The 19,133-nt window shown below is 46.6% G+C and overlaps 1 protein-coding gene across 1 annotated transcript; it reads left to right on the forward strand.

Moving 5' to 3' along the window:
- The first annotated feature begins 13,630 nt into the window (after positions 1 to 13,630).
- Rnase1 (ribonuclease A family member 1, pancreatic) lies at positions 13,631 to 14,306 on the forward strand. Its single transcript, XM_052734306.1, has one exon. The coding sequence runs from the start codon at positions 13,651 to 13,653 to the stop codon at positions 14,095 to 14,097; it is 447 nt and encodes a 148-aa protein (XP_052590266.1). The 5' UTR covers positions 13,631 to 13,650; the 3' UTR covers positions 14,098 to 14,306.
- The last annotated feature ends 4,827 nt before the right edge of the window (positions 14,307 to 19,133 follow it).

The raw sequence follows: 19,133 nt of genomic DNA on the forward strand, positions 1-19,133 counted from the left end.
ATCTAGTTTCCCTGATGGAACCATCATGTGAAGCCTCTTGGAAGGAAAGTGGTGTGCTTGAAGAAGTTGTCTTCCTAGGAGCTGCTTGCCTGCCTTCCTTCCTTCCTTCCTTCCTTCCTTCCTTCCTTCCTTCCTTCCTTCCTACCTTCCTTCCTTCCTTTTCTTCTTCTTCTTCTTCTTCTTCTTCTTCTTCTTCTTCTTCTTCTTCTTCTCTCTCTCTCTCTCTCTCTCTCTCTCTCTCGCCTCATGTATGTTTTCTGTGAAAGAGAGAAGCATTTCTTTCTGTATCTCTAAAAGCTCTCTGAGGAGACTCAAAGAGTCTGAGTGAGGCAGGAGGATGAGGGGAACTGTACACTTGTAGGCAGGTGAGAAGCAGGGGATGGATCCCAGTGCTCCTGAAAGGAGCAAGCAACCTCCTTCAGCATCATGGAAGTTGTCATTCTTCTTCATTATTCTTTTTTAAAAGACTCCCCTCTTCTCGTCTTGCCCCTCTCCACCCCTGCATGAACTATGAGAAAAGATGGTTCAAACGTCCAAGGCCTTGGCTGAGGCCTTGGCTGAGGCCTTGGCAGGCACAATCTACTTTCCAGATGGTTGCCCTGAGCTGCCTGTGAGTCCAGCATGTGCGGACAACAGTTTAGTCTCCAGAACACACAGGGCCTTATCTCCTAGCCCCACCTCTCAGACTACTGACACTATCAGCTTTCTTCAATCCCAAGGACAAGGCTCATTCACCATATGCCCTTTCCCACTTGTATCAGCCCTAAGTCTTCCTAAACGGAGCAGATTTTACCCATCATGTCAGAATAAAAAGACATGGCTCTCTGTGTTTTTTTATTACAGCAGACCAAACTACCTTTCAACTTGGTTGTTCCCAGTCTATGTCAACATTTCCTTCAGAGCAGGTAGCAGGGATTCTGCCCAAAGCTGAGGGGCAACTCATATGTCCCAAGTCATTCTCTGCACAGCTCACTGTGGGGCCCAGAACAGCTTGGCCACACTGCTGCCATGACAGGCTTGATAAAAAACCAGCTAGTAGTTCCAGGAAAAGCCATAAGATGGCTCCATCCAGGGATGGGCCTGTATCTGAAGGGAAAGTATTTGACATTCCAAATATTCCAACTGTTAGATAAGATTAGATAAGATCCCTAGATGTCCCTGAATCCAGCATACACCTATTTCCCTTTTACCAAGACACCCCTAGACAAATGTCAGTCAATCAGGGTCCTGACCCCTGGAAATCCCCTCACCCCCAACCTCTACTATGATGAAAAACCCCACCCCACCTGGGCTCAGCATTCTCCGATCCCACTGCTGCATTGGACACACGGAGGGTCCAAACTTGAGCTAGAAATAAAGGCTTTTTGCTTTTTACATACAGGAATCTGTCTCTATGGTAGTCTTTTGGGAGTCCCCGTGATCTGAGCATAATACTAACCTCTCAGGATTTCTGTGTGAAAGAAACCACTATTAAGAGAAAGCAGGCCGGGCGGTGGTGGCGCACGCCTTTAATCCCAGCACTCGGGAGGCAGAGCCAGGCGGATCTCTGTGAGTTCGAGGCCAGCCTGGGCTACCAAGTGAGTTCCAGAGAGGCACAAAGCTACACAGAGAAACCCTGTCTCGAAAAACCAAAAAAAAAAAAAAAAAAAAAAAAAAAAAAAAAAGAGAGAGAGAAAGCAGGACATGAGAGAGTCCTGGAACCACCTTGTGTTTCTACTGAGATGCAATTAAATTCAGAATGCAAGACTCACTAAGGTTGAGAAGTCTGTGCAGCAAAGTACAACTAGACCTTGGTGGGAGCTAGGGCTGAATCCAGGATAGTCCTTAGCAAAAGTAGAGGGAGGAAGCAGGGGAAAATTTAGAGCAAATACACTGTGTTGAGGGGACTTTCATGGAAAAAAAAAAACACCCATGCACCTAAAATAAACTTTAGTGACAAAGACGGGAGAATTTGGACAGAAAAAGGGTTAAAAGGAGAAGCACTGATTCTGGGCATTGTCCACTTAAAAAATACCAGGTTTTGCCGGGCGGTGGTGGTGCACGCCTTTAATCCCAGCACTCGGGAGGCAGAGCCAGGCGGATCTCTGTGAGTTTGAGGCCAGCCTGGGCTACCAAGTGAGTTCCAGGAGAGGCACAAAGCTACACAGAGAAACTCTGTCTCGAAAAACAGGTTTCTACATGTGACTTGATGGATGTTGATGACAAATGAAAAAGAAAATCTAACCCAGTGTAGAAACATCTTGACTGAAAACTCTGCAGACAGCTATGTTGGAGAGGATGTGGAGTAAGGGGGACACTCCTCCATTGCTGGTGGGCAGGCATACTTGTACAGCCACTTTGGAAATCAATAAGGTGGTTTCCCAGAAAATTGGGAATCAGTCTACCTCAAGACCCAGCGATACCACTCTTGGGCATATACCCAAAGGATGCGCAATCATACCACAAGGGCACTTGCTCAACTATGTCAATAGCAGCATTATTCATAATAGTCAAAATCTAGAAATAACCTAGATGCCCCTCAACTGAAGAATGGATAAAAAAAAATGTGGTACATTTACACAATGGAGTATTACTCAGCTGTAAAAAACAATGACATCCTGAAATTTGCAGACAAATGGATGGGACTAGAAAAAATCATCCTGAATGAGGTTACCCAGACCCAGAGAGATAAACATGGTATGTACTCCCTCATAAGTAGATAGTAGATGTAAAGCAAAGGATAACCAGGTTAAAATTCACAGCCCTCAAGAAACTAGGTAACAAGGGACACACTAAGAGGGACTCATGGATTGACCTGGGAAGGGGAAATAGATGAGATACCCTGGGTAAACTGGAGGGGGGTTGGTAGAGGAGAGGGGATGGGAGATGGGAACATGAGGGATGCAGATGGTCTGGTCAAGTTGGGGGAGGGACAGAGAGGGAAAGCAACAAAGGAGATATCTTGATAGAGGGGTCCATTTTGGGGTTAGAAACCTGGTGCCAGGGAAAATCCCAGGAATCCACAAGGATGATCCCAGCTAAGACTCCTGTTAATAGTGGAGAGGTTGCCTGAACTGGCCTTTACCTGTCATCAGATTGGTGAATACCCTAACTGTCATCATAGAAGCTTCACCCAGTAATGGATGGAAGCAGATGCAGAGATCCACAGCCAAGCACTAGGCCAAGCTCCCGGAGTCCAGTTGAAGAGAGGGAGGAGAGATTATATAAAATAGGGGGTCAAGACCATGAAGGGGAAACCCAGAGATAGCTGACCCAAGTGCATGGGAGCTCACTGACAGACTCTAGACCAACAGCTAGGGAGCCTGCACGGGACCTACCTAGGCCCTCTGCATGTGGGTGACAGTTGTATAGCTTGGTCTGTTTGTGGGGCCCCTAACAGTGGGACCATGCTCTGTCCCTGGTGCATGAGCTGGCTTTTTAGAATTTACATCCTATCTCACTCAGCCTTGATGCAGATGGGACGAGCTTGGTCCTGACTTAACTTGATATACCATGCTTTGTTGACTCCCATGTGAGTGGATAGGGAGGATAGAAAGGAGGTGTTGGGGGGCGGGGGGAGAACTGTGGTTGGTATGTAAAATAAAATTAAAAAAAGAAATGTCTTGACTGCCTTATGAAACAACTGCCGCGTGCAAAAGGCAAACATTGATCTCTGAACTCAAGTGATGAAACATCTTCCCACTGTGCACAGAGGGGACTGGTGGCCGAGGCAGCCCCGGGGCTGGACAGACCTAGCAGCCGAGCAGAAACCAGCCTTCCACAGCTCTAAGAGCCTCCGCTATGGGACTGAAGAAAATTGATAGTGTCAGTAGTCTGAGAGGTGGGGCTAGGAGATAAGGCCCTGTGCGTTCTGGAGACTAAACTGTTGTCCACACCTGCTGGACTCACAGCAGCTCAGGGCAACCATCTGGAAAGTAGATTGTGCCTGCCAAGGCCTCAGCCAAGGCCTCAGCCAAGGCCTTGGACGTTTGAACCATCTTTTCTCATAGTTCATGCAGGGGTGGAGAGGGGCAAGACGAGAAGAGGGGAGTCTTTTAAAAAAGAATAATGAAGAAGAATGACAACTTCCATGATGCTGAAGGAGGTTGCTTGCTCCTTTCAGGAGCACTGGGATCCATCCCCTGCTTCTCACCTGCCTACAAGTGTACAGTTTCCCTCATCCTCCTGCCTCACTCAGACTCTTTGAGTCTCCTCAGAGAGCTTTTAGAGATACAGAAAGAAATGCTTCTCTCTTTCACAGAAAATGGCCCATCTATATTCTCAGTGAATCAAAGTCTATGAATAGGACATAAACATGTTACTCTGCTCTCAGAGGTAAGAGTTGGGATGAATATTCAAGTTGACTGGGCTATAAACCATCTGCAGTTTTAGAAGGAAAGAATGAGGGAGGAGAGAGAAGGGGGAGGGGAAGACGCAGGAAGGGTGAGAAGCCTGTGCAGTGTGCGGAAGAGATGAGGCAGGAGGAGGCTCACAAAGAAGCGAGTCCTCAAGAGAAAGCCCAGTTTTGCTGAAGCTGCTGCCTTCCTCCTCACACCCCTGCAATGCCCTCCCTTCCTCCTCACACCCCTGCAGTGCCCTCCCTTCCTCCTCAAACCCCACAATGCTCTTCTTACTCTTTACACCCCTACAATGCCCTTCCTTCCTCCTTATACACCCCTAGATATCTTTAGACTCATCAGTACTTACACATACCTGAGAATCAGCTCTTGTATCTGGCCCAGAGTCTTTTATTGTTGAGGACAGTGAGGGATGGAAGAGGAGAATCAATCCTCAGAACAGAGGGATGCTAAGATGGAGATGGCCACTCACCTCCTTCCCTTGATTCTTTTAGATACTTCGTGTTATTACTCAGAAATTGTTTGGTCATCTTCATAGTGAACCGTATTGAAAGACCTTCATCTTTCTATTGTACCATTATAATCATAAGACAGTGTTTACCCAGAGATATTTGGATTCTGGATGATGACTGCTGTCGCCCAAACAAGAAAAACAAATAGTCTCTCTGAGATGTTTCAGAATCAAAAGCCTCAACCTACAGGTCATCATGACCAGCACTAGAGATACAAATGGCTTTTTGTTGTTGTTGTTTTTTAATTTGAGACAGGTTATATGTTATATGTTGCCATTGTTGGTCTCAAGCTCATGATATAGCTCAAGTTGACAAGCCTTCTCCTGTCCCTCAATGCTAGGGTTGTGGGCAAGCTCCACCTTGCCTGGACAAATAGCTCTTCCTCTATGGTTTGTTTTTTTAATTATTCATTTATTTTTATGTGTCTGGGTGTTCTGCCTGCATGTATGTTTGTACACCACCTGCGTGCAGTGTCCTCAGAGGCCAGAAGAAGGTGTTGGATCTTGTGGGGCTGGTGTTACAGGTAGTTGTGAGCTGCCACGCAGGTGTAGGAATAGAACCCCAACCTGGCCCTCTTGAAGGCCAGTGTTATAAACTTCTGAGTCATCTCTTGAGTCCTTGTTTGTTTGTTTTTAACTGAGGACCACAGAAAATACTAGCAAAGGCAAAGATATGGCTTTCCAATTGTGTGGAATTCTGAATCATTTCTTTGTTGTGGAACATGAATCTAAGGATTGATTCCTCGGAGAATTCACCGTTGCATTTGTTCACAATAATCTGATAAAGTCCATTCTAATGACATTCAAGAGTAGGTTTTCTCTGATTTTTCTTCCAGACAAAATCTCCCAGGTTGAAAATCATGATGAGGATATTTAGAGTGAAGTCATGGAAAAGGTGGCCTTAACTGTTAGTGACAGGAAGAGTGTATTATGCGTAGTATTTTGACATGTTTACATGCAATAAGGTAGAATCCAGTATAAGAAGTGAAATTTCTAAATCTGTGGGCCCAAGAAGGAATAGCATGTTATTTCCAAGCATTATTGTGACTTGCTTGGTCACAAAAGATAATGGGACTGTCTTTGGACAAAAGAGCTCAAGAGTTCCTGTAGACTTTGCTGAGTTTAATCAGGACAACTCAGCCTTTGCAGAAAATAGTGGATAGTAAAGACAGTGTAATTTTTGAATGAGAATTATGGTGTTATGTGCTTAAAGTGCTTGTCCCAATCACTTGTGATAAACGTTGGGATATCTCAAGTTAAAAGCACAAAATTGAATAGCTTTTTAGGGGCTGTAAAAGTTGTAGCTTTTTGGAAAGAGAATTCTTCAAATCATCCTGAAATAAATACACCACGGTTAAAACATATTCATGTTTCTGGAGGATGACAGCTGAAGGAGTGTCAGAAAGTGTCCAAAGAACCCTTGATGAATTCTTGGCCATGTTCCTCCTGTACAGATTTTCTGTGACGGAATAGTGCCTTATCAGTTTGCACCAATGTTGATTTATTCTATCAGCCCATCTGAATTTCATGGAGACATTTACGTAACACAGAGGAGGAAACAGTCTTGTCTCTCAGTTGCTGCAACAGATGACAGATAAGCATATATATATATATATATGTGTGTGTGTGTGTGTGTGTGTGTGTGTGTGTATGTGTGTGTAAATATATATATACACACATATATATGTGTATATATATATATATTTTTAATGTAAGTTTTACATGGCAGAAAGTTTGAGTTGGTTGTTTATGGACCAGATTGTCTTTGAGCACTGGGATGTGAATGAAGGGTCATGCAGACCTTGTCCATCTTTGTTTTTCAACATCAGGGACTGAATGCGGATACTTTATAGTGGCTTCTGATTATCTTCAGAGATTTATCCTTTGGAGTGTACATACACACAAGTAAGTAAAGATCATCCTTGTTAGGTCTCAGGAAGTGCTAGGACTAGTACACTGTGAGAATCAAACAGGGGTCTGAGCTCAGGCAGCTAATCTCGGGAAAGAAGACAGGAAGATAAGAGCTGGCTTAACAGGCTGGCTTCGTAGCTCTTTCTTATCCCCAGCTTTCAGCTCTGCCTGTAAGAATTTCTCTCTCTGCCCTACCACAGGGTAATTTACCTCCTGCTCCTAGGTAAGGTCAAATGCCTGTCTTTACCTGCTGGTTTTCACATGCCTTCAATTCAAAGTAATGATGAGCATGACAGAGTGGCCTATTTGAGTTGGTGTGTTCAGGCTCCCTCAGAAATACCCACCTGATACTGCTTGATAGCTGAATGGCTCTTTGAGCACCAGGGAGGATGTAGGTGAAGGGTCATGCGGACTTTGTTCAGCCTTGTTTTTAAAATCAGGGACCAAATGTGGATATTTTATAGTGACTTCTGTTTATTCAGAGATTTATCCTTTAGAGTGTACATACACACAAATAAGTAAAGGTCATCATTGTTAGGTCTCAGGCAGTGCATATATCCAGAAATGAGTTCAAGCCCAACTATAGAAGAATTTCGAGTGGTTAGATAAAAGCCAACATTCCACAGGAACATGTGACAGAACTTGTCCCTCTGGCAGAAAGGACCTATGGCTTTCCTTTGACATATACCTGTGGTTGCCCATCACAGCCCATGCTGGCTTCCAGACTCCTACCGTCTCTAGTCACAAATACCTGTTACACACTTCAAAGCTGCCCAGAGTAGCATCCTGGCCCACTCACCACCTCTTCTCCCACTCCCATCTACCCTAAACTCCCAGGCCTGCTCCAGCTGATGGGCTTCCCTCCACCCAGCTTCTCATCCTCCTTATAACCCACTACCCTCTACTATTCTCTCTCTTGCTAGTCACTGCTCTCGTTTCCCTAGTCCTGGCCCTGTCCTGTGTGTTTCTTTTTCTTTCTGCTTAGTACTCTTCCAGATGTCTCTGCATATTTTCTCTGTCTTATCCATAATAAAAACCTTCCCCCTAATAGAGTAGCCATGTCAGTGCTTTCTTTACTGTATTCTTTGAGTACCATAACCATCACCATCATCATCATCATCATCATCATCATCATCACCATCATCATCAACACCACCACCATCACCATCACCATCACCATCATCATCATCATCATCATCATCACCATCATCATCACCATCATCATCAACACCACCACCGTTATCATCATCATCATCATCATCATCATCAAAGAGTGGGCTAGATATGGTGCTGTGGGATGTATTTCTGTAAGCTATGAATATGTGTTGCTCTCATTGGTTGATAAATAAAGCTGTTCGGATGATGATGATGAGTCAGAATAAGGTTAGGTGGTACATTCAAACTGAAGACAGAGATGAAGAAGGGTGGAATCAAGGAGAGACACCAGCCCGCTGCCCACGGAACAACAAGATGCCAGCAGACGGGTAACACTACAGCCACGTGGCAACATATAGATGAATAGAAATGGATTAATTTAAGATGAAAGAGCTAGGAAAGCCTGAGCCATAGGCCATACAGTTCATAATTAATATAAGCCTCTGTGTGTTTACTTCGGACTGAGGAGCTATAGGACTGGGTGGGACACAGGAAAACTTCTGACTACAGACATGAACTTGCATGGTTTTAACCTCAACACTCATAAACAGGCAGATAAATATCTGTGAGTTTAAGGCCAGCCTGGTCTACACAGAAAGTTCCATGCTAGCTAAGGATACATAGTGAAATCCTATCTCAACACACAAAACACACAAAATCAGATAGATGTCAGGTTTTTACCCTCTTGTGGATGGAGAAGTCGTTTAGCACTTAAGAGCACTTTCTACTTACAGAGGAGACTAGTTTATGGGCATCTGTATTCATGTGTGCATGTGCATGCACACACATACACATATACACCCTTCTTAAAAATGGGTATGCATAAAAACCAGCCTAGAGCTCAAAATCCCTCCTGCAGAAAGTCAGGTCCAAAAGAAACTCTGCTTGTTCAAATTCTGGGGACTGTTCCCCTCTACCAAAGAAGTCATTTCATCATCGCTGTCAAAAGAGACAAATGGCTACCTGTGGTGCCTATTAGCATATCAAAGGGCACATTGGCCTCCAGGATCACTCACTATCACAACTCCCTATTCTTTTTACCCCACCCCTTACCCTAAACTTCTCCAGCTCATAGGCTTCACTTCCAGTTCTCATTCCCATATAACCCCGCCACTATGGCTGTGCATTCCCTGTGGTCTTTCTCTCTTGGCCCCTCTCTCTTTTGTCCTCTCTCTTGGTTGTCTCTCACGGTCCAGTCCAGTCTGCTGGTCATGTTCAGTCTACTACTTTCTCTACTCTGGACTCTTCCAGATGCCTCTGGATGTACTTTTCCTCCTATCTACAACAAAACCCTTTTCCTCAACCATCCCTCAGAGCAGTCATGTCCTCAGTTTATACATCTGGTACTGAAATCCTCAGTTTATATGTCTGGTGCCAAAAGAAGCCTGTAACCTGTAGAGAGTGATGATGATCATTTGCCCTGGGACAAAGAAATTTCCTTTCTTGCTATCCAATCAATGAGATCTTCCCCTCTCTCCTCTGACTGTCTATTCCCCACCAACCAATGGAGTACTGGCCTGTGATTTCCTAATTTGAAAAAATCTATTTTGCAACCAAATTAAGTCGTGCGTCCTTCGTCTTAGTCTCGTGATTCCTTAGCAGAAGTGCGTAAACTACTGGAACGCGAAGACTAAGCTTGTGCCACGTCAGGTCTTCATCACCCCCACCTCCACAGCGGCTTCCTAGATCCTAGGGATGTTGATCTTATTTGGACAACACATGAAAACAATCTTACGTTTCTTGGTTGAGGAAATTTTCCTTCTGCGACTGGGAAGGTAGTTGACAGCGTGTTTGCTTTGCAGGCATGAAGCTCTGGCTTCCGGCCATCGCACCACGACGTAAAACGAGGTGTGGTAAGTTGCTCAGAGATGGAGGCAGCAGGAGCAGTTCAAGATCAGAATAGAAAGCAGGCTTCTGCCACAAAGGACTCTGGGCCCCAAAGTGCGCAGTTTTTAAAGCGCGGTCACTGCATCCCACCAGGTCCAGGCTAAGGAAATCATCTCCCACTGCTCGATCCTCCTTGTTTGTTTACAAGGGACCGCCTCCCAGCAGGGAAAGAGGAACCCTTTGATCCGTATACCTTATAAGCATTAGAAGAGACCCTTTGTTTATGTTGGGTCCCGGGGACATGCAAACAATGGGGAACAGACCACTGAAGTCTATATTAACCAGAAGCTACCTTTATTCCAGACACCGTGGGCAGAAAGAAACTTCCAGCTCAGGGGCGCCACAGGCAGAGTTCAGGCTTCTCACACTGTGACAACGGGGTGGGGGTGGGGGGGATGTCAGGTTTGGAGCCTCTCTTTACAGTGAAAACTAAGCATCAGGTGTGGATCAAAGAGAATATTTTTTGCAATCTTGAGGTTAGTCTCAGTCACATTACGTTTTAAGATTTACAATTTTTGCTTATAGAGTGTTAGTTTACGATAATTGCAAAAGCCTGTAGCTTTCTTGACACAGCTGCTTTCCCCATGGCTGGAAAGAATGCAAGATGATGCAAGGCAGAAGGTCATGTAGAGGCAATAGTTAAAGGTTAAGGGACTATAAGGCAGGGAGTCACGCAGAAGCAACTGTTAAAGGCTAATCTTGGTCCATGGTAGTTGTCGGAGGCAAGGCAGAGGGCTATTGTTAAAGGAATCTTTGTCCACAGTGGCTGCTGGCCGTCAGCTCCCATCTCCCTAGAATGTCCTGGCTTATAATTTTTCTATTTCTGGGCTCTTCTGTTTACAGGGCAGGATATGGCTCCCTGGGAGAGGAGGTGCGCAGTCAGGGTAACCTGACCTCCCCCAAGTCATTTCATTGTGCTTTCTCCAAAACCATTTGCGGCCTTGGTTAACTTCAGTTCTGCTCTGTTCCTACCCTGAATACTCCAGGCCACACGTGGAAGATGGTGGGAAGTGGCCAGAAGTAGCGGGGCTTGCCTTGGAGGCCCCCTCCCTGCTCAGGCACTCTTCCCTTTCTTTTCCAAACCTCCTATAACTGTTCTGGAAGATATCCTTCTTCCAGATGACCCCTCTCGTTGGCTACCAGACTATTGAGACAATGGACCCTGTCTCAGTTAGGGTGACTACTGCTACAAAGAAACACCATGACAAAATACACTTCACTTCCACATCACAGTTCATCATCACAGGAAGTCAGGACAGGAACTCAAGCAGGGCAGGGACCTGGAGACAGGAGCTGATGCAGGGACCATGGAGGGGTGCTGCTTACTGGCTTGTCCATCATGGCTTGCTCAGCCTGCTTTCTTATAGAACCCAGGACCACCAGCTCAGGGATAGCACCACCCACAGAGGGCTGGGCTCTCCCGCCATTGATCACTAATAAAGAAAATGCTCTTCGGCCAAATCTTAATTTCTCAATTGAGGTTTCCTCTTTTCAGATAACTTTAGCTGTGTCAAACTGACATAAAACTATCTGGTACAGACTCCAACAAATTAGAATTTCTCCAGGCTTTCCTCAGCTGCTGCGAAGGTGCTTGGCTTCGAGGAAGCTAAGGCAGCCTGGGGTGAGGCTCTCCTTTCGTCTAGTGATTGGCACTGTGGTGGCAGTCGGCATCTGTCTACATCTCCGAGCTAGCCTGCATCCACTCTGCTCTCATCCTGCAAGAGGTGATGGACACAGGAAGGTAAGCAACGCCCTCGTTAAAGCAGCTGGTGTCAGTGGGGACCCCTGCTGGCCCAGGTTGTTTGTGAAGGCCCTGGCCAGTGTCAACACTGGAAGCCTCGCCTGCAACATGGGGGCTGCCTGGCCCCTTCCACTGTCGCTGCCCCTACCGAGGAGAAAGCGGGGGCAGAGAAAGAAGAATCCGGGGAGTCTGGTGACGACCTGGGCTTTGGTCTTTTTAATTAAACCTCTTTTGTTAACATGTTTAATAAAAAGCTGAACCTGTAAAAACCACCACCACCACCAACAAGAAAAATAATTTCCCCAGTAGTCTCATGCTGGGGAGATAAAAGGCTGGGTGGGCCCTTGTGCTAGCCAGAGGGGGAGTTGTCTCCTGGAAAGAGATTTCACACAGTTCTGACAACTTATCAGACCACTTTGCAGTAGAGACTGGAGCCAAGACAATGATGGGTCAGTGATGGGAGGGACCCCACTTTGATCTGGACTGCTTATTCACGAATACCTCTTGTCCTCCATGTAAGGCTAAAGTTCATGCCAGGATCCTGAAGATGAACTCGGGGTCACGGGACTCTATTTGTTCCTTTTTCCCAATTCACCACATTGAATACATTGCCTTTCTCTGCCTTTGCTGTTACTTGTCTCTTTAATTGATTTGTTGAGGTTGAGTGGCTGTGCCTGGCCTGGTAAGACTGCTACAGCCCAGACTTTGGCTCTACTGACTCCACCAATACTAGAACCCTTCCAGCTGCGGACAGGCAGCAGCCCTCTTATTCCCTCTTTCCTCCCAAGAAAGGCACTGTGGGGGAGACCTAGAATTCTGGCTACCACCAACTTGGTTCAGTACTGTAGAGGGGGAGGGCTTCCCTCTCCCGTGATTCCCAGGATTGCTATGTGACCTTTTAAACCTCCAGGTTGTAATTGGTGCAAACGACATGCTCGACATGCTCGACATGCTCGTAGGTGATGCGGCTTTGTGAAGGAATGTGTTTGCCATGGTTCCAGTGACTTGCTCTGCTGCCCCCTGGGAATCAGCACATGAGGTTCAAATGCTGTTCTCCCTTTCCTTGGCAGCCCCGGACATTTCCCATCCAAGCTTACAATGCCCTTGTTTATATCCTTCACGTAAAATTGGCCAAGATTTACTCCGCCCATTTTCCTTGGAAGCCAACCCCCTTGTCTTCCATATAAGTCCCACACCACAGGGACTGAGTGGCTGCAGAGGCTGGCTTCCAGTTTGCCCCGGGAGTTTACTCAGAGTTTAGGTAAGTGGCCTAGAGATGGCGTCAGAGACTATTTCCGCTTGAGAGTTGGAACTGAGAGGCCAGTCACTCTTGATTGACACTAACTCCAGAAAAGCTGGGCCAGGCAAACAGCTGGAGGCAGGGGTGGAGGCAGGACACAGTCAGGTACAAAGCACTGACTAGAGAGGCAGGAAGGACAGAGCACCCAGGCTGGGGAAGGGAGCATGTGTCTTTAGAATACAGCTCAATCCCTCTATAATGCCAGGGTCAGGCACTGGACCAAGTTCCCCAGTCCTGTGAGACAATGAAACCATCAGCCACAGTCCTAGGTGTCAGTAATGACTGAGGAATACGATTTGGCTCATGGCATATTCAAACCGACCTTCTGATGAGCCATTTGAACACTGTTGTATAAATGTGTTCTATTTTTCAAATGTATTTTATATGAAAGAAACTCCAGTATTCAGCATACTGCCAAGAATTTAGGTGACGCAGCCCACCACCTAGAGAAAAGAATGACTTCTCTTCAGTAAGCAAGGAAGTAAAACAGTGTCGGCACTTTCAAGATATCTCAGCAGAGGGCAATCTTCCAGGCTCACCTGCAGAACTTAGTTGTCCTGGGAGGCTGAGGTGAAGGACTGTCCTGGGGAGGCTGAGGTGGGGGGTGCTGGGGAGGCTGAGTTGGGGGGGTGCTGGGGAGGCTGAGGTGGGGGGTGCTGGGGAGGCTGAGATGGAGGACTGTGCTGGGGAGGCTGAGTCGGGGGGTGCTGGGGAGGCTGAGGTGGGTGCTGCAGTTCTTCTGAGGGTGTGTTCTTTTTTTTTTTTCCTCTCCTTTCCCTGTCAGGCTCCTCCGAGCAACAAAGCTGCCATGGGTCTGGAGAAGTCCCTCATCCTGTTTCCATTGCTCGTCCTGGTGGTTGGATGGGTCCAGCCTTCCTTGGGCAAGGAAACTTCTGCCATGAAGTTCCAGCGACAGCATGTGGACTCGGATTCCTCCGGCAGCAGCCCCACCTACTGCAACCAAATGATGAAGAGGCGGGAAATGACGAAGGACTTCTGCAAGCCTGTAAACACCTTCGTGCATGAATCCCTAGAGGACATCCAGGCCGTCTGCTCCCAGGAAAACGTCAAATGCAAGAACGGGCAGACTAACTGCTACAAGAGCCTCTCCACCCTGCACATCACCGACTGCCGCCTGACGGGCAGCTCCAAGTACCCCAACTGCGAGTACAAAACCAGCCAGCTGCAGAAGCACATCATTGTGGCCTGCGAGGGGAACCCCTCCGTGCCGGTCCACTTCGATGCTTCTGCATAGGGTCCCACCTAGGCCAAACCAGCGAGATGGCCCTGTCGCCCATCCTCGTCCTGCCTCTCCTCTCTTTCATTCTTTCCCGGAAGTAACCCCTGCCAGGGCTTCCATATGAGAAAAACAGGCTTCCCTCTCCCATGCTCCACTCCTGGGACAAATGAAGCAAGACAGCCCTCACCAGAACGTGGTGTCCCGTGAACCTGAGACTCCCTTGACTTCAGAACCGTGAACCAAATAAAATTCTATTCATTAGAAGTTGTGCAGCCAGTGGTGTCCTTTTAGGGCCGGTCACAAAGGACGGCGGACAACAGGCCAGTCGCCTCATTGGTCCAGACCTTCCGCACTCCGGGCAGCTTTCACTATCCTCCTGAAGCGAGCATTTCCTGCCTCTTCTGACTCACTGATCGTTCCTTCTTGCCCTACTTTTCTGTATAAGTCTCACATCTATTGCAGCACTCAGTGGCCGCGTCTCCCGGAGTCCGTCAGCTCCCTACACCAACACAGACCTGCCGAGATCTGTAGCTCAGAGGAGGCCTTGGCCAAGGGAGCAAAGGAGCCTTGCTTTTGCTTCCGCCTCACGGTGAGCTTCCTCTAGCCACGTTTCACTTCGCACTTTCTCAGGGTGGAGGAAAGGCAGCTTCCAGTCTTGCCCTCCAGGGGCTGCTTCCTCTTCTCCTGCCTCCTTAGACTGACTCAGACTTCGTGGAGCAAGTGGGAATGCGTGGGGGCCTTCAGTTTCAACAACCACAGTGGGGGTCAAATTCCAGGGACGCTTTTGGGAAAGAGTCACAAGGGTGGCTGGCGCAGTCTTGCCGGCGGATGATCCAGGATTCACGGCGGGATTCTGAGAGGAAGGAGTCGAGTGAAGGGTTAGTTCTGTAGAGCTGGCCACTGTCACGCCTGGAACAAACCGTACAGTTGCTCTGCAGATCGGTCAATAGTTTTAGGCATATTGATTTTTCTTTCTTTTTAGCCAATGATGGTTTTGAACTCTTTTTTTTTTTTTTCTTTTTCGAGACAGGGTTTCTCTGTATATTCCTGCCTGTCCTGGAACTCACTCTGTAGACCAGACTGGCCTTGAACTCAGAGATTCACCTGCCACTGCCTCCCGAGTGCCGGGATTTAAGACGTGTGCCACCACTGCCTGGTGGCTTTGAACTCCTGATCCTCCTTCCTCCACCTCTCAAGTACAGGGCAAAAGGTGTGTGCCACCTTGTCCCAGCTATTGCGGGAAGGAACCTCTTCTACGATTATCTTCCCATTTCCTTGTCTTACAGACCTAGATAATTCTAAAAAACAAACAAACAAACAACAACAACAACAAAACAGGACTAGATAGAATGATGGGTCATCTGTTAAAAGCAATTACTGCTTTATCAGAGGCCCCAAGTTTGGTTCTCAGTACCCACATGGCAGCTCACATTGCCATTTCCAGGGGTTCTGAGGTCCTCTTCTGGGCTCTGAGGGCATTTGCACACATGTGGTTCATATAAACTCATAGGGCACATACACATAAATGAAAATAGAAGAAATAAAGAGACAGGCTTTATCTTTCAGAACAGTTTTAGGTTCTGTTGTATTTTAAAAATGGTGGGAGGCGGCCTTGGTGGGTTGGAGCCAAGGGGCCCTACAGAGCCGGTGAGATAAAGACGTGTAAGTGCAGACTGCACTCACAGAGAGGATTTTATTGGGGGAAGGAAGGGAGAGAGGAGAGAGAGAAAGGGGGCACAGGGGGGAGAGAGAGAGAGAGAGAGAGAGAGAGAGAGAGAGAGAGAGAGAGAGAGAGAGAGAGAGAGGAGGGGGAGGGGAGGGAAGGGGAGAGAAAGAGAGGGAACCGGCTATGTAGGATGATGTTGTTAGGACCCTGAGTGGGCCAAGGTATTGCCTGCTTACTGGCAAGGTTCCCAAGGGGCCGGCCAGGTAATGCTTAAATGCTAACAGGCTCACATGCTAATCTAGCCATGATTGTCTTCATAACTAAGCAGAGGACTTGTTCCTCTGAGTGGATGGGAGCTAGTGTGGTGGCTATGTTTTAAAGTTCATGATACCCATGAGTCATTTTCTAGGTTTTCCTTGCAAGCTGGCAAGTGTTTATACTGAAAGTCAGTTTCTTTCCTTTTGCACCTGCCCTGAGTCTACAGTGTTAGAAAGTTTGGCCTGGGCCCCTGACTTAGTCTAGACCAACTACAGCTCCCTGCACTCATTTTTCCCTGTCCACACCATAGCTTCCTAACACATGGGGATAGGCTTGTGTGGTGGAGCATGGTGGCATGCAGGCAGACATGGTGCTGGCTACATCTTGATCAGAAATGGGCTGTGACACTGAACGAAGCTTTAGCAAAAGAGACCTCAAAGCCTGCACAAGTGACTCATTTTGTTCAACAAGATCACACCTACTTCAGCAAAGTCACTATGAGCTTATGGGGGCCAATTTACATTCAAACTACTACAACACCCTTTATTGTGGGCTAAATCGTACTCTCTCAAAACTCATATGCTGAAACCTTAACCCACAGACCCTCAGAATATGACTGTGTTTGGAAACAGAGCCTTTAAAAAAAGTGATTAGGTTAAAAATAGGTGATGAAGATATGATACAACCTGAAGGTTGGACACATAGACAGACATACCTGTCACATGCATGCACAGAGGAAAGAGAGTTGTTCATCTGAAAGTGAAGGAGAGACCGCAGAAGAGACTAATCCTGCCAGCGCTGTGATCTTGGACTTCTAGATCCTAGAATGGTGAGGGAATAACTTCATGTCATTTCAGCTGCCTCGTCTGTGTGTTGCATTAGGAAAGCCCAGTCTCCCCTCTAAATGATCCTCCAGCTTTATTGTATTGAAGCGTCTGTTGCTTGGACAAGTGCTGTAGGTCATCTGCTTATACCCTAGTTCTCCAAATAACTCCCTTCCACGCTGATATCACGTCTCTGGGGTGGGTATGTTAAAGCTTGGTGTTGGTAAGAATGGGAAGAAAGACTCCATTCTTTACTTCTTCATCCCAAGAATATTCATTACGTTTGCTTCTTATGGCATGAAGAATAGAATTGTAGGGCTGGAGAGATGACTCAGAGGTTAAGAGCACTCACTGGCTGCTCTTCCAGACGTCCTGAGTTCAATTCCCAGCAACCACATGGTGGCTCACAACCATCTATATAATAGGATCTGATGCCCTCTTCTGGCATGTAGGTCTATGTGCAGATAGAATACTCATGTACATAAAATATGTGAATTAAGAACTAAAAAAAGGATTGTAGAAATCTCTCAGGAAAACAGGAGAGGGGCATGCATATAGGTTACTGGACTCAGTAAATAAAAAGGCTCAGAACTCCAGGGACCTTCTGAGTATCATTAACCCGAGTGTCCCATGTTTTCTGCGGTGAAGGACACAGGCTTGTCATTCAAGGGGTTTTTAATGCTGCCTGTTTCTCTACTGCCCTTGACATTCTACTATGTCTAGGTGAGTGTTTCTCTCTCCAAGACTTCTGAAGAACTAAAGACAGCCTGTGACTCCCGGAGGTTCCACATGTGTTGCTGACCTTCCTTTACCCCAGAACGTCAGCTCAGAAGACTCTATCTGATAACTATCCCTTCCCCTCCCAACATCAGATGAATAAATAGAAGACAAATCCAGAGAATCCTTAAATGTCCATGGCAAAAGAAAGGATGGGGAAAAAAAACCAACAACTCTGTTTCACCTAAGAGACTTAATTTATTTTCTCTATTTTTTTAAATTGAAAATGGACTTTTAATATATATTCTGATCATTGGTAGGGAAAAAACAAATGAAAACAGAAATGAAACAAAACCACCTCATATTATCTAAGCTGTCAAAATAGAAAAAAAATCAAATAGCACAGTGACAGCGGCAGGATCTAGACTCACCTGAGGAGCCCCTGGTGCGTCCCTAGTTTGTGTTAAGTGGGTGAGCAGAGCCCCACTGGATGTAGGTGACATACTCTATGGTCTGACCAGATGGGAAGGGTCAGTGAAACATTCTTCACTCTGCCTTCTAACTGCAGACTCAGTGCGGCCTCACGCCTGCTGCCGCACCCTCCTTGTGCCATGGACTGTGCCCTTCTTAAACCTTTCCTCTTTTTTTTAGCCCTCTTTTTTTTAATTAATTTATTTATTTATCTATTTATTTATTATATATACAGTGTTCTGCCTGCATGCCTGCACTGCAGGCCAGAAGAGGGCGCTAGATCTCATTATAGATGGCTGTGAGCCACTATGTGGTTGCGGGGAATTGAACTCAGGACCTCTGGAAGAGCAGCCAGTGCTGTTAACCTCTAAGCCATCTCTCCAGCCCTAAACCTTTCCTTTTATTAGGTACTTGGTCACTGCCTTGAGAAAAGTAACAGATACAATAGGCATACCTACTCTTGATCACACTTGTAATCTCAGCACACGCGAGCGCTCTTGACAAGGCTGAGTTGTGCTCTTCCCAGAGCCAGGAAAAAAGAGAGTGTGAGCAAGTGAGTGAGGCACCTGTCATCCCAGCGCTTGCCAAGTGGAGCCAAGGATTAGAAATTCAAGGCCAGCTTCATTTCCATAGTGAGTTCTAGGCCACCCTGAGGTACATGGGATCCTGTCTTAAGAGAGGGGGGCTGGAGGAATGAGATCAAATTTAACCCAGAACAAACAGAAGAAAGTAATAAAAATCAGCATTGAAATCAAGGAAAGAAAACAAAACCACCTTTGTGTGGTTTCTATTTGATGTGGCAAAACACTAGGACCAAAAGCAACTTGGGAAGGAAAGGGTTAATTTTATCTTATAGCTTACAGTCAGTTATCCAGGGAAGTCAGGGCTTGCCTGAACTCAAGGCAGGAACTGATATAGAGCTCATGAAGGGTGTTGCTTACAGCTTTCTCCTCATGGCTTACTCAGCCTGCCTTCTGATAGCATTCACAATATCCGTCCAGTGATGGCCTTGCCCACAGTGAGCTGGGCCCTTCCACACCAACTGTCAATCAAGAAAATGCTTCAAGTCAGGTCCAGTGCCATACACTTTGATCTCAGCACTCAGGAGGCAGAGG

Source organism: Peromyscus californicus, unplaced genomic scaffold (genome assembly GCF_007827085.1).
Source record: "Peromyscus californicus insignis strain IS unplaced genomic scaffold, ASM782708v3 Scaffold_12__1_contigs__length_115047231, whole genome shotgun sequence".
NCBI classification, from domain to species: Eukaryota; Metazoa; Chordata; class Mammalia; order Rodentia; family Cricetidae; genus Peromyscus; species Peromyscus californicus.

Excerpts from the sequence above, each read along its gene's own strand:
- Rnase1 (XM_052734306.1), top strand. The coding sequence starts at position 13,651 with ATGGGTCTGGAGAAGTCCCTCATCCTGTTTCCATTGCTCGTCCTGGTG.